Source organism: Episyrphus balteatus, chromosome 4 (assembly GCF_945859705.1).
Source record: "Episyrphus balteatus chromosome 4, idEpiBalt1.1, whole genome shotgun sequence".
NCBI classification, from domain to species: domain Eukaryota; kingdom Metazoa; phylum Arthropoda; class Insecta; order Diptera; family Syrphidae; genus Episyrphus; species Episyrphus balteatus.
This window is the reverse complement of record NC_079137.1, coordinates 36,669,068-36,696,267: the sequence shown is the minus strand read 5'-3', so window position 1 is coordinate 36,696,267 and position 27,200 is coordinate 36,669,068. Positions and strand designations below refer to the sequence as shown.

The following is a 27,200-nucleotide window of genomic DNA, read 5'->3' as shown; positions in this document are numbered from 1 at the left end:
TGAACGTCTGAGTAGGCTCTTTTACTTGAGGAAACGCTTAAGTTTTTTTTTCAGTCAGTTGACATTAAAACGCAAGTGTCATTGTAAGGGTTTGTTTTTTGTATTTAACAATTAAAATTTGTACTAATTTTAAAATAAAATAAATGAAACGCGAATATTTGTTTGAGTTGTACGAGTGGGACGACGAATTCGACGAGTATGATGGCGTATTATTAAAAAAAAATCTGTTTTGATGACAGTTAATTCAAATCAGTCAAATTTTCGAGCTTGAGAAAAAATTTTCCTTAAGTCAAGATTTTTCTTTACTCAAGTGACAGCCTTATGGTGTTTTCGTTTGGTAAAAAATCAATTTATTTTTTGATCTAAATCTGTCAAAAAAATAATTTTTGATCTGTTCAACTACAATTAAGTAGTCGCAACAACATTTTTTTGACAGATTTAGATCAGAAAATAAATAGATTTTTTTACCAAACGAAAACACCATTATTTTCAATTCAAAATTTGTAATTAGCAACCAATTTTCGTAAAATGATTGCAATCTATTTTCTTAACCATTCATTTGACGGCATTCAAATGAATGCAGTCTTTTGGGAATGCATGCAGTCTTTCCATTCTTTTTGCAGTATTTGCATTCCTCGGCAGTCTCCCAATTCTTTTGCAATCATTTGCATTCTTTTGCATTCTTTTTGCATTACATTAGAACGGTTAAGAAAAAAAAAAATTGCAATAATTTTACGAAAAATTATTGGTGATTGCAAGATTTAAAGTCTAATGACCGATTTCATAAACATTTAAAAGGCTTTTAAATTTTTAAATGACGGTTTTTGTATGGAATAAACGTCATTTTAAAAGTCTAAAAAAATATTTAAAAGGGCTTTATGAAATCGGCCATAAGTCTGAATAATAAGTCAATGAATGCAATCTTCTTATTGTATTGTGTTACTGAATTTTAAAGACGGATTTCACAAAAGATTGCATTCTTTTACAACCCTGATAGATATTCAAGTGACGAGATTAATTTTGCTTTGCAGAAAGTTACTTTGTTTTTCGCCAAAATTTAAGTGATTGTCTTAGTAAAAATACCAACTAAAATGTTAAAATCAAGAATTTTTGTGGTTAAATATGCCAAGAAAAATAGAAAAAATTTCTTTTTCACTACTTACCATTTGGAGTAGAGTTTTCTTACAAAAATTATCAACAGCTATTTATCAATTTAAAGGTTAAATTTTTATTCGTAAACAGTCAACATTTTACATAAAAGTATTCTGAATTTACATAATAAACAAAATTAAATTTTAAGACAACAAATAAAAAAAAATAGTTACATCAAATTAACTGTCTTTATCACTGAATTGCTCCAAAATTTAAAACTTAAAAATTAATTATGAATTGAAAACAAAAAATTACATCGAAGTCACTATAGTTACATAGTTTATAGTCTTAATTAGTATTAGATCTCGTCCTTAAATCAACTAGGGAGACAATAATTTATTTATATTTTTTTTTTCTTTTCTAAACTTTCGATTGATAGACACAATTTGTTTGTGGCAGTTTTGTGCGTATTTCGACGGTTAAGTTTACGTTAAGAATTTTTCTTTTATTTAAACAAAATAATTATGTAGTAGTATATTATATACAATCGTATTCTAAGCCCTGGATGTCCCATAAATTTCTTCTTCTTTTTTTTTGTATAAAAATTGGTTTGTTTTTTTCTTTCTTTAAATTTTGTTAAGTATACCTAGTATATTTTTTGATCTCCTAATTTTTTGTATAAATTAAAGACACTCACATATACACTTATCTAAGCTTAGTCTCACTGGAACTACAGTCAAGATGAGTGAAAAGGAATATTATGGTTATGCCCTAAATGTTTTTTAGTTTATTCTATAACTACGAGGAGATCGTCACCTTCGAGTTTCATATTATTTTCAATGTGTAGCTTTTTAACTGTACCGGCTTTGGGTGCTTGGACAACCATTTCCATTTTCATGGCGGAAAGTACAACCAATGGTTGACCCTTTTCAACTTTGTCGCCTTCCTTTACACGGACATCAATTACTGTACCAGGCATTGGGGCTCCAACTTCGTTCTTGTTGCCCTTATTTGCCTTTGGATGAATGTGGAGTTCCTAAAAGAAAAATATAAATCTTAGAGGTTTTGAAGTCTATAAAACATTTGAGAGCACATACCTTAACAGCTTCCTTGTCACGGATGAATACTGACCGTAATTGGCCGTTCATTTCGAAGAACACCTCGCGTTCACCATTTGGCGTAAGATCTTCAGCCATTGCCAAAGTCTTAACGCTCAAAGTCTTACCCTTCTCAATGGTAACCTCGAATTCTTCACCGACCTTTGGTCCAGTTAAGAATACCCTAGTGTTCAATTTGTCGACTGGTCCAAAATCTTCTCGGAAGTTAAGGTAGTCAGCTGTGACTTGGGGATAGAGAGCTGCCGACATGACATCACGATCATTGATCAATGGATGAGATTCTTTAAGCTCAGACTTTAGCTTGTTGAAGTCCAATGGAGCAAGTTGTTCTCCAGGACGGCCTTCAATACGTGGCATGTCTTTAAGTACACGAGAACGTAGAGGTTCTGGAAAACCACCGTAGGGTGTACCAATAGCTCCCTGTAGAAATTCAACCACGGACTTGGGGAAGGAAAGCTCCTCTGCCTTTTCGGTCAGTTGTTCAGCATTCAACTTGTTTTGTACCATAAACTGAGCAAGATCACCAACAACCTTGGATGAAGGTGTGACCTTAATAATATCACCCAACAATAAGTTTGCCTCACGGTAGGCCTTCTTGACATCTTCGAAGAAGTCACCCAAACCTAGAGAATAAGCTTGGAATTGAAGGTTGGTATATTGACCACCAGGAATTTCGTTCAAGTAAACGTCTGCGTTGCCAGATTTCATTGTGGTGGTACATTCAAATGGAGCATAAAGGGTTCTTGTTTGTTCCCAGTAGGCTGAGTACTCAGATACATCGCGAAGATCCATACCGGTATCTAATGGAGTGCCTTGCAAGGAAGCTACTACAGCTCCCATGCTGGGTTGAGAGGTCATGCCGGACATGGAATCGACAGCGACGTCGACAACATCGGCTCCAGCTTGGGCGCATGCTAACATAGAAGCTACACCAGCTCCTGAGGTATCGTGGGTGTGGATGTGAATTGGGATATCAGGATGACGGTCACGAATAGCGGTGATCAGTAATCTTAAAAAAAAAACGTTCGGTTAGTATAAAATTAAAAGAATGTACAAATTTAAATCATACTTAGCTGCAGCAGGCTTAAGAAGTCCAGCCATATCCTTGATTGACAGCACATGGGTTCCAGCTTTCACAAGTTCATCAGCAAGATTTGTGTAGTACTTAAGGTCATACTTTGTTTTGGTTGGATCACTGACATCTCCACTGTATGAAATAGCAGCTTCGACAACACCACCAGCCTTACCAGCTGCTTCCATTCCCAAAATCAAATTTGGCAAGTAGTTAAGAGAGTCGAATACTCGGAAAATGTCCATACCAGTTTGGACCTAAAATTTTAAAATACACGATAAAACAATTTCTACAAAGTTCCAAGTTTTTTTTTTGTTTTATACTCACAGCAAGTTCACAGAACTTGAAGACAACATTGTCGGGATAATTTGTATATCCAACAGCATTGGCACCTCTCAGCAACATCTGGAAGGGAATATTAGGAATTTGCTTGCGCATATCTTCCAAACGTTCCCATGGGCATTCGTGTAAGAAACGTAGGGCAACATCAAAAGTGGCACCACCCCAATTCTCCAAAGCATACAAATTATTAAATTTGTGTGCAACATAAGGTGAGATCTTCAAAAGATCATGGGAACGCACACGTGTTGCCAATAGCGATTGATGAGCATCACGGAAAGTTGTGTCCATCAAAAGTAAGTTTTTACGTGAGCGGACTTCTTTGGCAAAGGCTTCGGGTCCTTGAGATTTGAGAATATCCCGAAGACCTTTTGGTGGTTCTGTTACTGTGGATTTATAAGTATTTATATGAGTATTTTAATATAAATTTTGTAAGGATATTTCTTCCACCCAAGCTAATTATAATTTTACAGCAACGAAATCAATTAAGATTGTTATGGCTATAAGTGTTATTTAATCTAGTGAGGGGACACACACGAAATAAAATTATTGTTAAAACTAACTTAAATTAATAAAAATATAAATTAAAAATTAAATAATTAACTTATTAACGCAAGGAACTATTGTGTATTTGTAGTTTGTGATCCTGAACTTGAAAACTTTTGAGTATTGGTGATACAAAAACACGTTCTTTTCTTACCTTAGTCATAATACCGGCATTTTTATGAACTTTGTTTATATTATTATGTTAGCTTAAACCTCACTTCGAAAACCATGCAAAATTGATGACAATAGTTAAAAAAATATTAAGTAGAGCCTGTTTTTGGTTCAGATTAATAGGGAATTAAACAGGCTCATGAAAATTTATTTCGCGGATGTTAACTTTTCGAAAATAAAAATTTGGCTAAAAAAGTTTTTACAATTAAAACGACAACAGCAACACAATCAATTAAATGACATTTTTTGTTAGAGTTTCTAGCAAAAACTTTTCTTATGGTGCCTGATACCATTTTCAAAGTGATCTTTCTTCCTAAGTTAGAAAGTTCTAAGAAGAAGAACAAGTAAACATTAGGTAAACATTTCTCAGTGAAAAAATGTTACGTATACACCACAGTGACCTCTGAGGGTAGTAATATATAAAGTGTATCAGGGATGTAACAAAGAAACAAGTTATGTAAATATATTTTTAACAAGTAGGTAACAACTGAACATGTGCTAACGTGCTTGCTCTTATAGTTAAAGAAGCTCTAATATTGAATCTTTTTATGAACAAAAAATTAATGAAAAATTATAATTTGCTTTTTATTTTTTTTTTCAAGAAATTTCATAACTGTAAAGTAACGTATACAAATTTATTACATATTTTGTTCTAGTCCTTTATTTGGAATAACGGTCATATCGATATCATAACAAAAGAAAAACAATTTTTTCTATGTTTAGTTTCAATCTTTTTCGTAAAAAAAATATATAAAGTTTGTTTTTATAGTTACTTAACCATGGAAGGTTATCCTTATTTTCTCCACACTAGTAAATTATTTAGGGATGTTTTTAGAAAAATTAAAAAAAAAATGTGTTCGTCGATTCGGCGAAGAATAAACATCTAGGGCTAAACATCGTTTTAAATGATTTTGACCACGAAAAGAAGGTTGTCATTTCATTTTTTATACAAAGAGGAACTTATAGAAAAAAAAAAATTGAAAATGGTTAGAGCCGTTAAAAAGAAAAAATAATTTTTTATATAAAACATTTTTCAAAAAAAAGTTATAATTAAATAGTTAGGTATATCAATAAAATAGTTTCAAATATTAATCAAAATGAATTATCAAATTTGAATTTATATTATCTGTCCAAGGTAAAAACAAAAAATAAACAAATTTATTTTCATGCAGGTAAAAATATAAAATCCTTCTACCTATAAACCTAATAGTTTATTGTTTTATTATATTCGAAATTAAAAATTATATCCTTAAATTAAAATTATTAAAAAAAACCACATACATATAAAACAACAAAAACAATATTAATTTTTTTTTTCAAAAAATAGTATAAAAACAACGACACCAACACAAATATAATAATAAATAAGAAATAAAGAAAAGAAACAAAAACATACCTTTACCCTCACCACGTTCTTCTTTTTCAAGTGCTTCTGGCGATAAGTCTGTTTTTTTTTTTGCATTTGGTAAAAAAATGGTAGCGTGTCAGAGTAGCAGTAGTTGAGTGATTATGTATGTAGTAGTAGTCACAGACAAGTTTGTTTTTTGTTTTTTTTTTTTACGAAAAATAAATTTTGTTACAAAAAACAAATAATTCCACAAATAAATGATAAAAAAAGAATAAAAACGGAAAATTAACTTAGTTTCTGCATGTAAAAAAAGGATGGGGATATTTTTTTCAAAGGACATGCTTAAGATTTTCACTGGATATTGATTTCAATAGAATTAAATCCAATTCAGGGCATGTGTAACATGTGTATGTGTATATGTGGTATAATAGCATTTTTGAACAAAATTTTGTACAGTGTTCTTGAGTGTCCTTTATTAAATGGGAAAATTCCACTCAAGTTTTGTTAGTGAAAGGGTTTTTTTTTGTGTGGAAAATTAATGACACAATAGAGGCAGTTTAAGCATTTTTAAAAACAAAAGAGAAAAACTTACCAAGTGGGACAGTTGGTACATGGGGATCGACATTTGCAGGCTTCAGGGATGTTGCCAATGGGGTTTGTGGACCATTGACCAAAACCTCTCCAACATAGTTGAGAAGTTTTTGAGCACGATTGTGTGAAACACGGAATTTGAAGAGCTCTGGATGTTCATCAATGAAGTAGGTATCGAGGACACCGTGGAGGAATTTTTGATTTTCCAGCACATTCAAAAGGAATGGGATGTTAGTTTTGACTCCACGGATACGGAATTCACGAAGAGCACGGTTCATCTTTGATGCGGAACTTTGAAGGTCTGATGCATGTGAAATGACCTTTACAAGGAGAGAATCGTAGTAGGGTGAGATGATGGCACCAGCGAAAGCAGATGCAGAATCCAATCGGATACCCATACCCTCACCGGAACGGAAGACTTCAAGGCGACCAGTGCTGGGCTGGAAGTCATTGGCAGGATCCTCAGTAGTGACACGACATTGGATAGCATATCCACGGGGTTTGATATTTTCCTGGGTATAACCGAGTTCGGGAAGAGTCATGCCTTCGGCAACTCGAATTTGAGATTGCACCAAATCGATTCCTGTGATTTCTTCAGTCACTGTGTGCTCGACTTGTAATCTAGAAGAAACCATATTGAGCGATCAAATTTTAGTTTTCAGATGTACTCAAAACTTACCTAGCATTCACTTCAATGAAGTAGAAGTTACCAGTTTCGTCGCATAAGAACTCCACAGTTCCAGCATTTTCATAGCCAACGTGCTTAGCCAAACGAACAGCTGCATCAGTCATTTTATTACGAACTTCTACAGGAAGTCTTGGTGCTGGAGCAATTTCAACAACCTTTTGATGACGACGTTGCACTGAACAATCACGTTCATACAAATGAACAACATTTCCAGCCTTGTCACCGAGCAATTGCACCTCAATGTGACGTGGTCGTTCAATAAACTTCTCAATAAACATAGCTCCATTACCAAAAGCAGCCTTAGCTTCAGAACTTGCACGCTGGAACATTTCTTCAACTTCATCCATTTTACGTACAACTCTCATACCACGACCTCCACCACCATAAGCTGCCTTAAAGATCACAGGAAGTCCGTGTTTCTTACAAAATTCCAAAGCTTCTTCTTTTGTTGTAACTGGACCATCAGTACCAGGAACGATTGGCACACCAGCCTCGATAGCAGCTACACGAGCTGCAACCTTATCACCCATCTGTTGGACCACCTTTGGTGATGGACCAATAAAACGAAGACCAGCATCAATCACAGATTGAGCAAAGTCACTACGTTCGGAAAGAAAACCATATCCAGGATGCACAGCATCGACATCGTTTTCTTTGCACACGCGGATTATTTCTGGAATGTTGAGATAGGCTTCTACTGGTGGCAGACCTTTGCCGACAATGTATGATTCATCGGCTTTTTGTCTGTGCATATGCATTTTGTCTTGTTCGGAATAGATGGCCACCGATTTGATGCCCAATTCTGTACAGGCACGGAAGACACGAATGGCAATTTCACCACGATTGGCAACCAAAACCGAACGAATTGGTTTGTATTCAACCTTTAAAAAAATAGTAAAGAAGAAGTGTGATAAAGTGATGGAGATATATTGAGAAATATTATTGTTATACCTGACTGGAGAAGCCATTTTTGTTGATAAGCCAAACGCGGACGCGTGGTGATCTCCTCAGTGTCTGAAAAGCGTTTTGTGCTACGGGTAGAAACATTTTGAGTGTTGAGTGTGTTTGCTGGAATAAAATGAAAACAACAAGTCTGTTAAATAAAAAGTCATTTGAATCTATATTTTAAAAAATAAGTTTGGAATTAACGAAGATTAGGTACCTATGTCTAAAACTTTTTTTCAGATACTCTCAAGTATCGTGTTATTTTTATAAGCCTTATTTCCTAGAATAACGTCTACCTTCTTTATTGTTATTGGTTTTTGATAACCATTATATCCTCATAAACAAACCAACATACGCACATTTATTGCCATAAAAAAAAAACCTTTAAAAAACCTATTACTTTGAAGTTTGTTTTGCTACATTTTAAGTATCAACTTCAACTCAACGACCTAGCACACGTAATCTATTAAGAGTCACCATATCAAAATGTTTTATTGACGCATTATGCGTACCTATTATATTTATAATAATAAACTGTTATAAATTTGTTGTTTCTATATTGGCCTCCAAATTGTCAAGTTATCTCAATAATTTTGAGCTTGACTTCGAGTAAACATTTGTAAAAGCTTTTTAATATCATTGATAAGCAAAATTAAAGGCGATCTACTTTTGAATAATATTAACACCTCAAGTTCAATATAGATAAGGTTGTCGTTTTGTTTTCTAATATTTATTTTATTATTAATAAACGTCAAAACTTAAATAGATTATTTTAGTTTTAACGTGTGCAATCCTTGCAATTAAATTTTGCAATAGAATGTTTAAAATTAGTTTTTATTTTTTAATAGTGTGCAATATTAAAAAATAAAAATTAATTTTTTTTGTAGGTATTAAATTTCAAAGGTTGTCTTAAACACTACGACAGAATTTCTAACCGTGTAAAACCAAAATCTGTTTTTGATTTAATCTTACATACAAATTTGCAAGCAATAAAATGTTACACACTCAATAAAGACATATGTAAATGTATACATAAACATATGTATTTGTATGAATGATTTAAAAATTTTTGAAAAAAATATTTGTTCAGAGATTTGACAACAATTTAGACCACTTGTATCAATAGTGGATTATAAGTTTGGTTAACATTGCATTAATAAAGCTCTTCAAATATGTATTAAATATATGTTTAGAGGTAGGGGTAAAAAAGGCCATGTCATATTTTGTTAAAATAAGTTTATAGGGGACCAAACGTTAATTCCAAATTAATGGCACTATCAAATATTCAAAAATAAAAGATTGTGGTGACATCAAATTACTGCAAAATAGCCTTTTTCTGCTTAGAATTTCCGTAGATGTCTTTTAACTGCTCAGAATGAAGCACTTTTTTCTGATACCCGGATTACCGATATCTCAGTATGCAAAATTATGTTTAAATCTTTCATTAGATTAGATACATATTACGTGAGTCTCATGACAGTCGACAGTCTGGAACTGATTAACCTGACTTACACTACTCGTCACTTGAATAGAAACAACAATTTTTCTTTAGAAAATAGCGATTGGCGCTTCGGTGAGGTAACTTAGTAGATTTTTGGTTTTGCATTTTCAAAGAGGAACTTTTAACAAACAATGTTGTAAAAACAAAAAACCCAAAACAGCAACCGTGTGGCTACTAGTTGCGTTTTTTCGCATTACTTCACAAAAAACAGTTTTATTTTTGCGTCACTTGAATAGAAACAAGCTCTTAAATTAAATAAAAATGATGAAAAATCATGGACAACACTAATTTTAGTAAAGCAATATTTTACTTTGACATTATTTGCACATTATAACCAATTATGGGCTACGAGCTACCATTAGGCACCACAGAAAATGCATAAATAGAATTAAACATTGAAAATGCACTTGTACTGTACACAATCGTGGACCTAATTGGAGAAAGTGATAAAAGTGTTTGGTAACTTCTTACAAATTAAGAAAATGACATGTTCTACAATTTAAGGTTTGAATAAGTGAAATAAACTTTCGTTTTCATCCGGAATGGATCTGTTTTGTTTCTATTGCGTTGTTTTTTTCTGGAACTCTCCTTGTGCAATCTCTAAGAGGGTTGTTTTTCCACGTTCCTAAACTTCCCAAGAGCTTCTTCCATTATTTCTTTGTAAAAGTTTGCATCTTTTTTCGAAGCGTGAAGCTTCAATTTTGCTATTGCACATCATAAACCAATAAAATAGGACTAATATTAACGTGGTCCATCTGAGTTGGTATGTTTTCCTTTAAAAAACTACTCTTTACCTCACTTCTTTTCAGTTCGAATGCAACTATAAAATAGTTAACTTTTTTGTAATCTTAGTAGAACTTAAAATGTTGTTATTTTGCATTTTGAGGCTTTTTAAATGTTGTGCACCTTTTATAACTTCCATGATGGAACAAACCAATACATTACCATCGCACTAACACCACGTTTTTGACCGATTTTAGCGGCAAAGTGAAGGAAATTGCTGCTAGTTTTTAAATTATTTTTTTCTCTGCTCTTGATTTGGGTCTCGCCTTTCTTATTTTTTTTATTCAATCACTAGTTTACGATATTTTAAAAGTATTCTCATACAAATTTGGCAAATTTTCCAATATCTTTCGCGATTTTGCATAGTGCAAGTGCATTTCCAATGCTAGCTACTATTTAAGCATTTTCTGTGATGTCTAGTGGTAGCTCGTAGCCCATAATTGGTAATAATGTGCAAATAATGTCAAATTTTAATACTGCTTTACTAAAATTAGTGTTGTCCATGATTTTTCATCGACGCAAAAATAAAACTGTTTTTTGTGAAGTAATGCGAAAAAACGCAACTAGTAGCCACACGGTTTCTGTTTTGGATTTTTACTTGCGATATAGGTACTATAGGGCAAGTTTAGGATTCGTAAAAAAAATCGAACTCGAGATAACAATTTTACATGACATTACGATGATGGAGAATGCCAAAAAAGTGGGTCCGGCAATTCTGTCTGTCTGTCTGTCTGTCTGTCTGTCTGTCTGTCTGTCTGTCTGTGTGTCTGTCTCTATCTGGAGCTGCAGCCTACACGAGTGAAGTGATTTTCTTCAAACTTGGTAGTTAGCAGTTTTTGGTGATTCCCTAGAGGGGAAATTGAAATTTTTTTTTTATGACCAAAACTAACGGTACCTGCCATATAACGGAAATAGAAAAGTTAATTTTTTTCAAAAACGGCTCTAACGATTCTGATTAAAATTTGTGTGTTTAATACTACACATAAGGGCCAACTTTTTAAATAAAAAAAATATTTTTTGTACCGTTATTAACGGTACCTGTCATAGAACGGTTTTTTTCGTTTCTGAATATCTCGTACAAAATTAACCCGATTTAAATTTTTATACAAAAGTGTGTTAGTAAAGATAATATTAAAATTTTAGAAAATTTTCAAAAAACGCATTTTTGGTTTTTTAAAAAATATTTCAAAATTTTTTTTTGAAAAATCAATTTTTTGAAAACGGATCAATGAAAAATTTTGAAATTTAGTTTTTATGTGTAAATTAATTATTTCTTCAAAATGGCATACCAACTTTTTTTTTGAAAAATGTTAAAAAAATTTTATATATAAAAAATTATTTTTTTAAAAAACGGCTCCTACAATTTTCAAAATTTTTTTTCTAAAAATACCTTTTTATACGAGAAATAAAATGGCATATTTGTTTTTTTTTTTAAGATATTTTGAAACGGAGTTTTATTAATTATAAAAACAGATTTAATTTTTTTATACTACTTATGAAATTTCTTCAAAATATCGAATTTTAAATTTCTTATCTTATTGTTAAAAGTTCTTCTTTGAAAATGCAAAACCAAAAATCTACTAAGTTACCTCACCGAAGCGCCAATCGCTATTTTCTAAAGAAAAATTGTTGTTTCTATTCAAGTGACGCGAAGTGTATGTATTATTTTAGTATGATGTATACATTTTTTAATTATCATTGACTTAAAAAAAATTATCTTATCAAAAAGATAATGCTTACGTGTGCCTTTAACCCACTCAAATTTTATTTCGGAGTCTGCTACTATTGACTGATTAAAATCAAAGAAAGGTGAATAATAATAAATTTTATTTTTTTCTTATTACGGGCCTTACACGTGATGAGCTAAAAATTAGGAATTTCAAAATTCCATTGAAAAAAACATAGGTACGTATATTAATTAGCACAATTTGGATACAAGCCAATATAAAAGTTTTTGAAATAAAAAGAAACATAGATAGACAAGGCTAATGCGAAAGAAAACTGTTAATCAAGAAAATAAATTTACCCGAATGGTATCGATTCTTAAATAAATATAGCATAGACATTTCACATTACATACAAATGTATATAGGTAAAGTAGATACATCATAAAAATTACCGTGTCTAAATATAAATTATTTTGGACCATTTTTTTTATAGAAACACCTACGTACTCGTAGTTTCATGGAGAACGAAATTTGACAAGTTGACCGATTGACGGAATCACATTATTATCTTTATGAGCTCCCAACAAAAAATTACAGAAAGTTAAAAAATAAAAACCCGATTACTTAACAAAGCCTTTTAATCATAGTCAGAATTGTATGCATTTTCCAATATTTTCATCAGTATATTTTAACCAAGATCGAAATTCTTCTGATCATAACTCTTTAGCCTACCTATGTACATTAGGGTGATTCGTATCCGGGAAATACAGTTGGATAGCCGACATCCAGTTATGCCAAAATTATAGATTTTGTTCGCTATATAGAACTAATTGATGTCCATCTACCGTGGAATTTCGGAAAAAATCAAATATAAGGACCACCCTAATGTACATATTTTCTTGAAAGTTAATAAACTGTTTTTTTTTTTTTTTTTTTTTTTTTATTTGATGTCTTAGGAGGATATACAAAATGTAAAAGTAAGCTTATAATTTGCTTTTTCCTATAGAAAATTAAGTTGTTGTTACTGTTTAGATTATTTCTGGTTATTTTGATAGATACAAGTTTGTCTTTCAAGTTACTGTCTGAATGCTAATGAAAAAAATCTTTTTAGCTTAAAAAAACTCGTAAACAAATAATTTTGTACAAATCAATTGCACTTAATACAAAACAAGTAACCAAATTGAATTATAAATGAGCTTCATTTATTGTTTATTGGAAATAAGTTGCATATAAAATACAATAACAGCTATCCAATTTTAATGATAGTTATTAAATTAAAGAACTTGGTCGAGAATTTTGAAATTAAATATAATCGCGCATGCAATGACCCACTTTAAATAAATAAAAAAAAAAGCAAATTATTATGCATTTTTCTTCCGCTTTAAAACTGTACCTACTTCACATTCTAGTGAATAGTTTATGCAAATTATTGTAAGAATAAAGCTCTTAGGTGTAATAAAGATCGTTATAGTCAAAGTGATCACGAATATTTAATAAACACGCCGCGAACAATAATTTATTTTGTCTTCTCTACCGAACAGAAAGACATTCATGTTTTGACATTTGACACAGACGTAACAGAATTACGTACTCAACAAAAATTTAAATTACATTTAAGTCTTTAACTAAATTGATACATAATTCACGATTATTTATTTTAAGGTATGTAATGTAGCTTCTATGGGAAAAATTGAAAAATGAATAAGTGTATAGTTTGCTTGGGATAGATTAAATAAAATTTAATTCAACAAGGAATGTTTCAAAAATCGAAAGGGTGTTTCTTTAACCAGTGATTTTTATATCTGTGAAAACAAATGACAAATTGTAAACTATCGATTTCATTCTTATTCAATGTACCTTGCAAATTGTTTGCGATATTATCTAATGCTTCAGTAAGGTTATCAAAACTTTGTAGAACGATACGGTTCGAAAATTATGTTTCTGCACGTCAAGCTTAGACCACATCCAATGGATCTTAAAACACTATTTATTACTGCAATAAATATTTTTAACATTTTAAATTTGCTTACTTTTCATGCATCAAAGTGCTGTCAAAATGAATTGGTTTCAAAATTATTCAATAGATCCCTCACAATTAAATGATTAATTTTTATAATTAAAACCATTAATTTTTTTAAGACCACTTTAACCGCTAAAACCAATATAATCAATATAGATTCATGTAAAACTGTAATAAATCTTTTACAAAATTCTTTAAATAATAAATCATATTTTGCTGTACCTACACTAATAAAATAATTTATATTATTGGAACAATCTATTTTTACGACGTAAAGTAAATTTATTTATTTCCTTTTTTTTTCATTAATACAACAGTGTTAATGTAAATTAAATTTAAGTTTAATTGATTTGTTTGCATTGGTTTTCTTATCTTTTCAACAAAACGACTACAACTTTCTTGAGATGATTATATTATACCTACTAAAAATGTGCGGAGTTAAATGTTTGTATGTGTGAATGTGTTTTTTAGTATGTATATAAACATTTGTTTATGAAAATAGCGAATCACTGTTCAAAGTCCACTATCAACTCATATAACACACCAACAAATTGACGACTGGCGTGACAATCTAGTGACAAACTATTTTAATGGGAAAACAGTTTAACAGTTTTAACAGGGCTGTACTTAATTCAGTCAAGGCCTACCTTTTTTTCTTGTTTACAAAGATATGTAGCTTTTTAACGAAAACGAATTCTCAGACTTTGTCAATTTAAAATAACTTAACAATAATCGAGTTTCTGTTTGGAAATAAATATTTTGGTTAAAGGAGAAAAAGCGGCTTTTCAAAAAGAGATATAAAAATATTGAGCAATTTCTTCGGTGCAAAGTTTTGATGGAGATAGAGATGATGAAAGTAGAAGTAAAATTGCATGAGCTCAAAGCGTTTAAAAGCTGAGTTATTTTAGAATGTGAAAAGATTGGATTGGTAATGCAAGTAAAACATACGAAAAAAGCAAACTCCACCACCAAACCTTAGGACACTTTTTCGTTCAAAAATTGCAACTAAAATTTTCGTTACATATGTTTTTTTTCGGATGGCTTCAATTGCCGAAATTTAAACCCAAATTTATTTGCGTATTAGCGTTTCCATACGTTTTTTTTTTTAAGTTCAATATCTAAAGATATATTTGTCCGCTTTGGCAAGGTTTGATTTTATACCACCTCAGTTGTTCGCATAGATAAAATAATAGAAACAAAAAGTTGTAAATTTCATAACTAAAAAGACTGTTTTGAAGTGATGTTAGAATATTTCAATTTGAATTCAACTTTCAAAAGAGCATTGTTTCCAAAAAAAACACAAAATTGGGTTTTATTAAAACAAAAAACAAATGGACATACAACATAACACTTTGTCCTTAATATTTCCTTAATATAATTATACATATCGTCGCCGTAAAGCAAAATTGTTTCAAGTCACAAAAAGCAAATTTTACAGGGGACGATTTTTAAGTTTCAAATTGGTTGAAAGCGACAATTTTCTGCTCGTTTGCATTCAAGTTATGTTTTTTTATAAAGTTTGTTCTTTTCTCTTGAATAAAATATACAAGTTTAACTCATTTGTAGGTTTTCAAATTCGGAAAGAGCACCCTCAAATTAGTAAAACTGCATCGTTAACTCATTTTCGTTAAAAAGTGGATTTAGAACAATTTTGCTTTACGCCGACGATATGTACATATTTTCAAAGGGCCTACTTTCCTTCATAATGAAAGATGCGACAATGGTTTCCTCGCATTATTTAATTGAAGCCAAAAAAAAAATCACATTTAATTAAAAGGCAACACCAATTTACTGTCTTTATAAGCAGAATATAGTTAGTTCTTTTACAAAGAACTTGGTGTATTTGAATATGTATTTGTAAGCGATCTATTTTTATTTAGCAATATTGTAAATTAAAAAGCCACAAATAAAAAAAATGGTTTGGAGAAACAAATTTCTTAAAAATAAAAAAGAAAACACAACAAATATCAACGCTCACTTAAATCAATTAAATAAAAATTTAATTGATATAGCATATCCAAGCAGTAATTGGTTGTACAATGTACAGTACACAACGATTGGATAAACCTTTTCTAAGAAATCCTATATAGCTTTTCAAAAATGATTGACTTAACGGACGTATGATAAAACATTATAATTATTTTTTTTTTTTCAAATGAAACAGCAGTCTGATTCAAATCAAAACACAAATTATTATCTGGATCTGTTTTATCTGGTAATTAATGAATAAAAGGCTTGCTATTAAAAACTTTTCTAATAATCCTCAACAAATGTCAACTCAGTAATGAATATACATTACATTTTACTGTTCACACCTAATTATGATAATGGATGATGACAGTCTTTAAAAAAACGATAATTATAACATTTTACCTAGCATAAATTACCTTTTTGTTAATTAAATTCCTCAAAATAAAAATTTCTAATTTATTAGTTTATTTAGAGTCAACGATAACAAAAAATATTAATAGTCGCTATAATTCTTTATTTGACTGTTTAGTTTACGACTGTGCTGGGCTGACTCAATATACCTTGAACAAACTTGCATTTATTATGTATACATTCTAAACGAATTATCAAGGACAATCAAAGTCAAAAGCACACAAGTAGATAAGTCAAGAGCATAAAAAGTGCAACAACTGGGCCCGGTTTTCAGATCGGCATCTCCATTCTTAGCGAGTGAATGCCCTCATGTGATTATGAAGTTTCGTAAAACAAGTTTTTTCTCAGCAGTCAATAATTTCAATGGGCTCGTTCTTTGCACATTTACATGTTAATAGTGAATTAAGTCAAATCTATTGATGAAATATAATTCAAATATACACTGAGAGAAAATAAAAAAAAATGTTAAATTTAATACTTTACATTTTTGATTTTTATTTAATCAACGTTGAAAGACATAATTCGTAATGGTCATGAAAATTATTTTGACACCAAAATTCATGCTGTTATCACAGCATTATGTAACGATTTCGGGATAGAGGGTCAGTGAAAGTCGATAACAATTACCAACCACAAGTTAGAAATACTCTTTGCCAATAGTTGGTATAGAACGCGGCATACAATCTCATATAATTAAAGTGTTTGCTACATCAAACAAATTATATCTAAACTAGACTGCGTTAGACTTCGTTAACAACTATTTTGCAGACATGCTTTGATTGATAAATTAATTAAAAAAATAAGTCTATGACCTACTCGAAGCATAGTAGTAAAAGTGCTCTCAATGTCTCAATTCAATGACACTTATAATGATGAATCTCTTGGTCGACGACTTTACTTAATTGGTAAGCTATCTCAATAGAATCTGAATTTGTATCTGATGAAATGATGACGTTGACGTTGAAGCATATGCTTTGGCTAAAAATAAATATAAAAATAGGAATACAACATCATTTTTTTTCTGTTACTTGCATGTTTTCACAATGTATGTATATACGCGATGTGATATTAATTGAAAATGCGAATCGTGAGGTTTTTCACTTTTTATTTCTTTTTGTTGTCTCGTGTTTGTTCAAACATAAGGCAGATTGTTTAAATTAATCTCGTGTGGGTAATTAGTATTGTTTGAGGCAATAATAATAATAACGCAGTACAGTATCGTTTAAGTGCGTTGAAAGATTTATGATATACTTAGTGTTTGTATTGATACTTATTTTTAAAGATGTTAATTCTGATTTTCGGCTATAACAATGTTTGGACGTAGATAAGTACCTTTTTAAATATCCTAAATATAGCTTCTGAATATTAACCTATATTTTCAATTTCAGATTTCTACACTGAGGGAAAAGCCACCATAAAACAACGTAAAATCAATGAAAACCACATTGATTTAACTATTATTCGGAATGATTTTGCGTTTGAAGATGAACATTTTAAAATCAACATGGAAAAAGGTTAATTTTTTTATGGTTTCGTATCTTAAAGTCACATAAATCAAAGTAGTTCATCTTTGAAACAACGACGTTTCAACTTCAATTTATTTTTTCCCTCAGTGAAAAGGTAACTTTTTTCTCGTAAAAAATACAAGATGAAATTGCTTTACATCTACACGAGTAGAAATGTAAACTTTTTCCTCAGTTGCAGGCTAAATTTTCTGCAATTTTAAATTTTGACAATAAATATAAGTAGGTACTGCAAGCTACTTTTATCCCATTGCATTTAGCCAGATAAATCATATCTAAATTCTAAAATTCACAACTGCACAATCGATTGATAAAGTGTCAAAAAACCCGTACAAAACGGACAGTCACCACAGAACATTTGATGACTTGGCAATGTAATGCAGCTACATTTTGACAAGCATAAAAAACCTAGACGTGGAAAGTTGTTTGATGTCAATCAACTTGATATCTGGTGTGTAAATGTGGTTTCTTTACTGTGGTTTACATTATTATTTTTCATTATACTATAAGTTTCTTTTTATTAAGCTTCACGAAGTACTTGTTTTAATGTATAAAAAAGGTTTCTAAAATCAGATAAAATACTTAAGAGTACCTATAGATATTGGAGCTTAAATGAAGATATGTTTATAGCAATTAAATTTATATTTTATGATCTGATAAAATACTAATATCTACAAAATTAAAAAAAAAAATAAATAAATAAATTAAAGAATGTAACTATCAGTAAATTAATAAAAATGTTTGTTTTATCATTGAAAATATTCAAGTATGTTATCAAACACAATCGAACACTACAGTGTGGTAAAATTAATTAGGAACACTTTTTAATATTATTAATTTATTATAATTAACGATAATTAACAAAAAATAATATTTTAAATTTTTATTTGATGTAATAATCAAAGTGACTCGGACTGTAATATTTCTATTGATCTTATCTTTTTCTTTCCTATAATCTCGTTTCCTAAAAATTTCCAATTATTTCACCTTCTTCTTTTTGGTGAAAATTTTTGTCTGGTTAAAGTACAAACACTTCTTAGAGTTTGGTTTTTATTGCCAATATATAACTTATTTTAATTTGAATGGACTTTCACGTATCACCTTATCGATTGGTTCATAACCAATGAGGCAAAGTTTGCCTTTAAGGTTATCTTTAAAATGACCAGACCAATATTAATCATAGAACATGTTTTTTTTTTTTTGCAAAAGGCCTTTTAGTCAATCAATTTGATTGGGCCTTATCAATATAATATGTATTATAAACTTAAACTTTGCTTTTAGAAAATATTTCATAGAAATACAAATACAGCGAGGTCATTCCTTATCTTTGTTTGAATAGAACATCAGTACCTATACATCAAAATGGTGGAAAAAATTGTTGTTAATTACGTCGTCGAGTCATTATAAAAAAAGATTCATTTTAAGTTTTTCTTAAGCTCACTGAGTATGTAGAAAAGTTATTTTATTTGTAGTTATGCAACTTTGTAATTTTTATTCAACCATAGCAAATATAGTGTGCAAGATATAAAAAATTCTTTCTTCGTTTTGCACTAATGAACAAGAGTAAAATTTATATCGATCGGAATGTAGTTTTAGCTGAAAAATCATTAACTCTATCAAACAATATTGTTAATCGCACATGCGTGTCTAGTTGTCTAGACTGCATTGAATTTAGTAATATTAGTTTGATATTTTAGACCTAAAGTGGAGGGATTTATTATTTCTGTCAGGTTCTTCAATATATGCCAATTGTTTGTTTAAGAATAAAGTACATAACACTTTTAAGTTTTAATACTTTGTAGATATTCTTTTATCTAGCAAAATCAGAAGTTCAATTTCTGTGTTTTCCCTGCCCCGGATTTCTTAACTTTTAAACTATGTTCTTAATTTGAACTAATAAATGACTTTTTTCCTGGCACCGGATGTGATTCGTCATACCGCATTTCTTAACTTTAAGACTCACTGTACTTAATTTAAACAGTAATATGTTAATGTATTTTGCCCCCAAAATCCGTTTAAAGTGCAATAGTAAAGTGACGATTAAGAGGCCAATGTTAAACAATAAAAACTTTTAGCACTCTTGCGTCAAATTCTGTATCAAAAAGATTATACAAAGAAAACATAAATTTTACGTCAGAGGCTTGATCATCTAATCTTAGCTTTAGACAAATAATATTTACTTCTTTCTTTATATTTTCAAAAACTTATGAAGAAAGGAATTATTTTAAACGCTATCATTGTTTTTGTTTGTTTTTATGGCGAGCATTAAATTAAAGTTAATGGACTATGCCTAAGATTGTAAACGAACGAGTTTGATATCAAATGAAAGGTGACGTAGGTTTTTCGCAAAATAACTGATCATAAAATGCGAAATGAATGACGTAGAAAAATTATTTTGATCTTAAAATTTCGTGATACAGTAGTTACCGATTTACATTTCTGGGCTTAAATTTTTTTGTTTTACATGTACCATGTATGTCCTATAGAGATTCCTTTATTCAGCCTCAGAGCCTTAGAACTAGCAGACAATCCTGACTGTTTCAACGAATTGTCAATCTATATTGAGTAGCTTAGAACATGCAATCACTAAGTTTTTGTATTCCGGTGTGCCAAAGATCGCTCAAAAAAGTTGTTGTTCAAAAAGCTTAGACTTATCTATCATATGCACTAAACATAGAAAAAACATGTATGAAAGTTTGAATTTAAAGATAAGCAAACAAAACTTTTATATGAAACCAAAATCTTTTTTCTTTCTAAATCATTAATTTCCCTTTTTGTGGCCAATTTATTATTATTTTTCATCGATTCATTAATGGATCAAAATCAATCTTGTCATTCTTGGCCAAGACTCTAAAGTAAACTGGGCATTGCCTTTACATGTAACTTTGGAATTGACGCCTGACGATATATAAATGTAATTTTTTAATTGATTCTATTCATTGTTTGCGGCACAAAATGTAATAGTAGTTTTCTGTTAGTCATTTAAATGCGTCTTAGCTGTGTTGATAAATATATTAATCTGCTTCAACAAATAACCCCCCATTCATAAAAGTTTGCACCTGTTGAGAGTTCTATAAATGTACTAATTAATTATTACATTATCTTCATCATTCAGAATATTGCTACCAAGTGCAATATTAGCAAAAAATAATTACACATTCATTAGAACTCAAATGTTAACCTTCTTGAAAATAAAAGCTTAAAATTTGACTCAAAGTTTTGTGTTGTTTATAACTTTTTGTGTTGTTTATTATTTGATTTGTGTTGATTTAAAATTCAATCTTCACTTTAAGCAAAATATATTCTTTCAAATAAAACCGGATTACCTACATACTTATTTAAAATGACGAAATCCCAAAGTAAACGGCTAGCATGTGAGACAAAAAAAAATGAATATAAAATCCACCCAAACATTTATTTGTTTTATTTGACACAAAGTAATTTATTTTTAAATAACACAGACACAAATTTTATAAAAAAAGAGAAAAAATAAATATGTAAATAAAAAAAGCGTTTAATAGCAAACAACATGCAAATCCTTCAATTTGCATGTCTGAAAGTCGTCGACGCTGCCGGCGCGGTAGAGTAAGCATTTTAATATTGCACGCTTATAATTAATTTTCAATGTGCTACTAAAATTTACATTGTTGATAGATACACGTGAATTTGTATAAAAGGTACCTATATAATTTATTTTTAAATTCTAGTAAATCATTTGTTACACAAGATAGAAATGAGTTCGCTTTCTCTGGTGCGTAGGTGAGAGGTGCAGTATTGCCAGACTTAAGAAACACTTTTAATTTTTGTAAAGAATGCAAGTTCAATAGGTTTTTTCGTTTTGCCTTTTAGGTTAACACAAATGGTTACACAGATTGAAATCGCAAGTAGTTATTATTGAAATTAAATTTAAAACGTAATTTATATCACTTCATTTAGTACAAGGATTATTAATGAATTAAAATAGGAAACAAATATGAAAGGTTTCGCTAGACGGAGAGGGTTTTTCTTTTTGGCATTAATTTAAGATGATTAAAGATTAAAATTAGAGATGCCGCGAACATTGATTTGGCCGAATACCGAATATTTGGCCACGCTCCTCGGCCGAATACCGAATATTCGGCCAAGGACACTCAGAAAAAAACGTTGGTAATTTCAAAAATTTTATACTTTGTCTCAAGAATAGATGTGGCTTAAAAAATTCCCAACAACATCGTATTGTAACGATGAATAACTGAACTACTTTTAAGATATGTAAATGTCTGAACTCTGAACACACTACCTACTACTGCAAAGGTCGAATTATATATGAGGACTGTTCGCCAAGATCGAACGGCGGACCCATACAAGTGGTGGTCAACAAATACTACAAAATTTCATATTTTGACAACATTTTCTAAAGTCTATCTACAAGTGTTTACAGCGAAAGACTATTTTTCGAAGCAGCAATAGTCTACGAAGATAAACGTAATCGTTTACTACCAACAAATGCGGAACAAATAGTTTTCATTCACCACAAGTTGCCTTTAGTAGATTATGAGTACTAAAATTTTTTAATAAAACACACATTTTGGTATAATAATTTAAGTCATTTTTCTTCTCCATTTGGTATTAGGTGTTTGGCCGAATAGTTAAACTATTCGGCCGAATACCGAATACCAGAAAAATAGGCCGAATACCGAATAGTGGCCGAATGTTCGCGGCATCTCTAATTAAAATATTCTTTCTGAGAATTTTAACATTAGTTAAGATGACTTTAACTTCGCATTCAAAATTTACTTCTTAGCAATATTATTTTCTCTTGAATATGTATAATTGAATAATGGTTACGTTTTGAACATCAAGAGAAAATAGTCTTGCTAAAAAGTAAATTTTCAACGCGAAGTTAAAGTCCTCTTAATTTTTCTTAAATATTTAATAAAATAAAAAAAAAGTTTTGTTGTTAAGAAATTTGTTAAATGGCGTTCAATTAAAGAATTCTGTTTAAAAGACTAAAAAACAGTAGAATTTAAGTGGATTCAAATCCTAGAAATATTTGCGAAATTCCAATTATTCCTCATCGGCTATTTTGGTTAAGTTTCTGACACTGATTTTTATATATTTTTTTTCAAAGTCTTTTTTCAAAACCGTTTTTAAAGTTTATTATTTTCTTGAGATAGGTAGGCAAATTCAGTGAGAGTCGGATTACGACTCCCCTAGACCAAAAAAAGAAAGTAAGAAATGTTTTTAAAAATGTATTTCAAATGTGCACCAAAATTGCCACTATTCAGTATTCACCCTAATCCCTAAAACAAAATCACTAACAATCAACACCAAAAATAAAGAGTCATCAATTAAAGTGATTAAATGAAAACTAACCTAGCCACGCAACATTTCGTTGCACATTCCATTTCTTTAATCGATTTTTTACAACGAAAATTAAATCAGTTTTAACTATAGCCATTTATTTAATTTGTGTGAATACCACCTATCTTTTTAGCTAATTTTCATTCACAAAATTTGTTTATTACCTCAAGAATTCATCAGTCGGATTATTTACTTTCTGCTTTTAAATTTAATTTTTTTTTAGTTTTGAAAAAATATGCTGGACCCGTAATTTTTAACATATGAAATCAGCCAAAAATTCAAATTAAAGTTTACTAACAACTGAAAAACACTGAGTGGCATCTATTTCTCCCTACTTCTTTCAATTTTGTTTTTTATTACTGGTTCGCTTAAACTAATTAGTAATTAATTTGATTATCGCATAAGTTCGAACAAAAAAACAACGTTCTTCGTTTTATAAATTGGTATGATTTTCTTTATTTTTTTTTATGGTAACAAAAAGAGCTTCATATTCACAGAAAAAAGTATCTCTTAGCTAAAAAAATTAATTAAAAATTCAATTGAAATATTAATGTTTATTCCTACACAAATGTGAATAATCATGAGATTGCTTCAAATAAAATCCCTTTCATTATACCCAATGATGAAAGTATACGTTATTACTCTTGAATTCACTAAACTCTTTAACCCATCATCAGGACCTACATTAAATACAAGAGAGTGATAGTGACAGCCAAATTGTGCATAGATAAAAGCTTTAAAATAAAATTAAATAATACTACGCAAGTCACGCATTCAAAAATAGTGTCATTCACGATGACGACGAGTATACGACAATATGTATTTAAAGAACCGGTCGCCGGCAAATTTATATTGTATGTTCAGAATAATAAAAATTCAAAATGTGTCTGTATAATAAAATTCGTATTTTATGTTAAAATCCATAAAGGGGTTCACAATATACCAACAAGAACCATTATCAAAGCTAAGTGTTTTGAATACAAAATTATATAATTCAAACTTAACACACAGCCAGACAGCCTTATTTGAGGTCAGTTATGACACACGCAAAAAAATTAAATGGCATAAAGTACCACGAAAACAAAAAACACAAAAATACCAGGCGCACATTATTAATAAATAAATTCAATGTCACGGTAAATGCATTGAATATAGGAAAAGAAAATGAGCACAGAAATCATTTAAAATTATGCAATCAATATTACATGACTTTGCTAATTAAGAAATTGGCATTATAAATACAAGTAAAAAAAAACTTCTTAGTATTAATTGATTTTTAGTTTATTCTTAAATTAAAACTTTTTTAATACGTACTTAATTCTCCAATAAATCACAACGGTAATTTACTTGATGTACAGACAGTAGGGTTTTGCTTTATAAAAATAAAAAAAATAGGTAATAAAATTATATAAAAGCACTTTAGAAACCACTTTTTTAAACTTTATTTACCACTTCACAAAAATAAAGAAAAACAAAAAATTAGGACACCGTACTCCAGATATATTTTTTTTTTGTTTCGTAAAAGATATAGATTTTTTTTATTGATCAAAAGGTGCAGCTAAATGCATAAATTTAGGAAATAATTTAGTGCAAATAATATAGGGACAAATAAAATAAGAAAAAAACTGTTATCTCGGTTCGCAAGGCTTCTCTCGATTCACTATCGCGACTTTTTATTCGCTTCAATGATAGTATTTGTTTTTCTATCAATATAATTTTTTTTCTAGCACACTTATAAAAATAATAAGTTGAAGATATTCGTATTGAATGAGAATTACAAAAATGTGGAATAAATGTGCACACTAAACCCGTTCACACCAAAGTTTCACACCCGACTGAGGAAAAAGAAGTTTGCAAAGTGGTTTTCTGCTTCGAAGCTATAATATCAAACGACGACGAAACGATTGGGAGGGCAATAAGCTTTTTAGTGTACCTGGCCCTGACGCTGGCAATGGCAATCTCCAATCTGTATGTGGAATGATTGAGCTTTCAAAACATGTGTTATGTTATTCTTAACCGGTGGAACGGTATAGCAATGTTAGACTGTTATTACAAAAATCATGAGAGCAAATGAGAAACAAAATTACGCACTTTTATTGGGTCTATTTTGCAGGGTGCTTTTTATCTTGTGGTTTCTCACATTAAATATGGCTCATTTATGGATTGCAAAGATTGTTAGAAAACATTCGATGCCTTATCTCAAAAAATTGCTTACTAACTTTAGTTTTACATATAACAGAAACTTAAGTGATAGAGCAATTTTTATGTGATTTGCTTAGTATTTGGTAGTTTTAGGTGATTTTATGGTAAGAAAGAACTTTGAAACGAACTTCAAGGGGTGTAAATTTTTTTTTTTGTTGTTGTTAGAACAACAAACCTAATTTTATTTGAATGACAAAATTTCGGCCAGTTGACTACCTATCTTAAAATTCTAGACATCTTGGATCTCTTTTTTGACAGGAAATTGTACTTATGAGTGTATGATTAGAAGGTATAAGATTAGAATTTGAAAAAAAAAACAGACATAACACCACGACGATAAAAATGTTAAAAAATTGCCGCAATTCTATCTGTATGTCTGTCAAACGATTTTTAATTTTTAATTTTAAAGAAATTAAAAGGCCTTTATTATGTTCTTCATAAAACAAATACGATTTGATATTTCCGACGTAGATTATAAGTCCTATATTTATTAAATTTGGAGCAAGATAAGTAGTTTTCAGCTGATTTGTCGGGTCACTCGGATGTATACGTATTTTTCTTATCGTTTAAAAAATCAGTTCTCAGCTAATTATTCGGGTCGCTCGGGCGTATACGTAATTTTTGTATAGTTTAAAAAATAATCTTTCAGCTGATTTGTCGGGTCACTCGTTATTTTTTTTTATTGATTAGACAAAGTCAGCATACAATGTCTTATTAGAAATGTTTAAGAAACATCTAAATTCTAGGAAAATCTTAGAATAACTCTTTCGTTGTCGATTATATGTATGGATTGATTGGGTCGCCCATGCTTGCTCTTATGGTAAAGTTGCTTAGAATGTTAAAGATATTTATAAGCTTCATAAAAGAATTATTTTAATTTTATTTTATCATTGGTTTTATAAGGAATGTAAAAAAAAGTATAAAAGTTGATTTTAAATTTACGAAAACACCTTTTAATCTCCAAATGTTTTATGTTGTGCCTTTTGATTTTATAAAAACAAGTTTTTAAATTTTATTTTTTTTAGGTACAAAAATTTTCGGAAATTTTTCGTATGCCAATTTGAAGAAATTATTTTTTCCACTTATTCGAACAAAATTTTAAGCCAATTCATTGATCCATTTTGAAAAAATTGATTCATGAAAACAAAAATTCTGAAATATTTTTTTAAAAATCCAAAAGTAGTGATAATTTTAAAATTTAAACTACTAAACTGTCTGCATAAAAATTTTCGTTCAAATTTAATCGATTATATGGCAGGTAACACTAATTACGGTCCAAAAAATATTTTTTCTGCTTCAAAAGTAGGACCTTATACATATGCTTCACTACATTTTTTTTTTAAACAAAATCGTTAGAGCCATTCTTGAGAACAACAACCTTTTCACATGCCAAGTATCGATAATTCTGGTTCTAAAAGTAATATTTTCACTTAATAATTTTACTTTTGGGAAATCTCATAAAACTAACAACTACCGAGTTTGAAGAAAATCCCTCTAGTAGTAAAGCCTGTAGTAGGTGTAGGTACCTCAAGATACAGATACAGACAGAATTGCGGGCCTCACAGTTTTCGCATTCTATATCATTGTAATTTCATGTCTGATTGTTATCTCGAATTTTATTTTTTTACGAATCTCTAGTAAGTTATAAATCTGGTATTTTAAAGGCATGTCCAACAATCAAAAAGTAATATAAAAATAACAAGGGTTGATTACATTTATTCAATTTTATTATGTTTAAATTTGACATGTCTTGGTGTGCTAACCTCTGTTACGTTTATATCAGATGTTCTGTATTCCATTTAAATACAAAATAGTAGAGTAACTAAAGCAAATTATTAAGGAACCCGGCCGAACAGCTCTGATTTTGAC

The 27,200-nt window shown here is 30.1% G+C and overlaps 1 protein-coding gene across 2 annotated transcripts; it reads right to left on the bottom strand.

Annotated features, from left to right (window-relative positions):
• Positions 1-1,486: 1,486 nt before the first annotated feature.
• LOC129917931 (pyruvate carboxylase, mitochondrial) lies at positions 1,487-24,989 on the bottom strand. Of its 2 annotated transcripts, XM_055998164.1 has the most exons (10): positions 24,579-24,989; positions 24,444-24,501; positions 7,917-8,033; positions 6,957-7,846; positions 6,279-6,898; positions 5,735-5,782; positions 3,610-4,007; positions 3,280-3,539; positions 2,190-3,219; positions 1,487-2,128 (listed from the first exon to the last, which is right to left on the bottom strand). In XM_055998164.1, exons 3-10 carry the CDS (start codon positions 8,010-8,012, stop codon positions 1,880-1,882), a joined length of 3,591 nt encoding a protein of 1,196 aa, XP_055854139.1. In that variant the 5' UTR covers positions 8,013-8,033; positions 24,444-24,501; positions 24,579-24,989; the 3' UTR covers positions 1,487-1,879. The 2 variants fall into 2 exon arrangements, with proteins under 2 accessions (XP_055854139.1, XP_055854141.1); XM_055998166.1 differs by lacking the exon at positions 5,735-5,782.
• Positions 24,990-27,200: the final 2,211 nt, after the last annotated feature.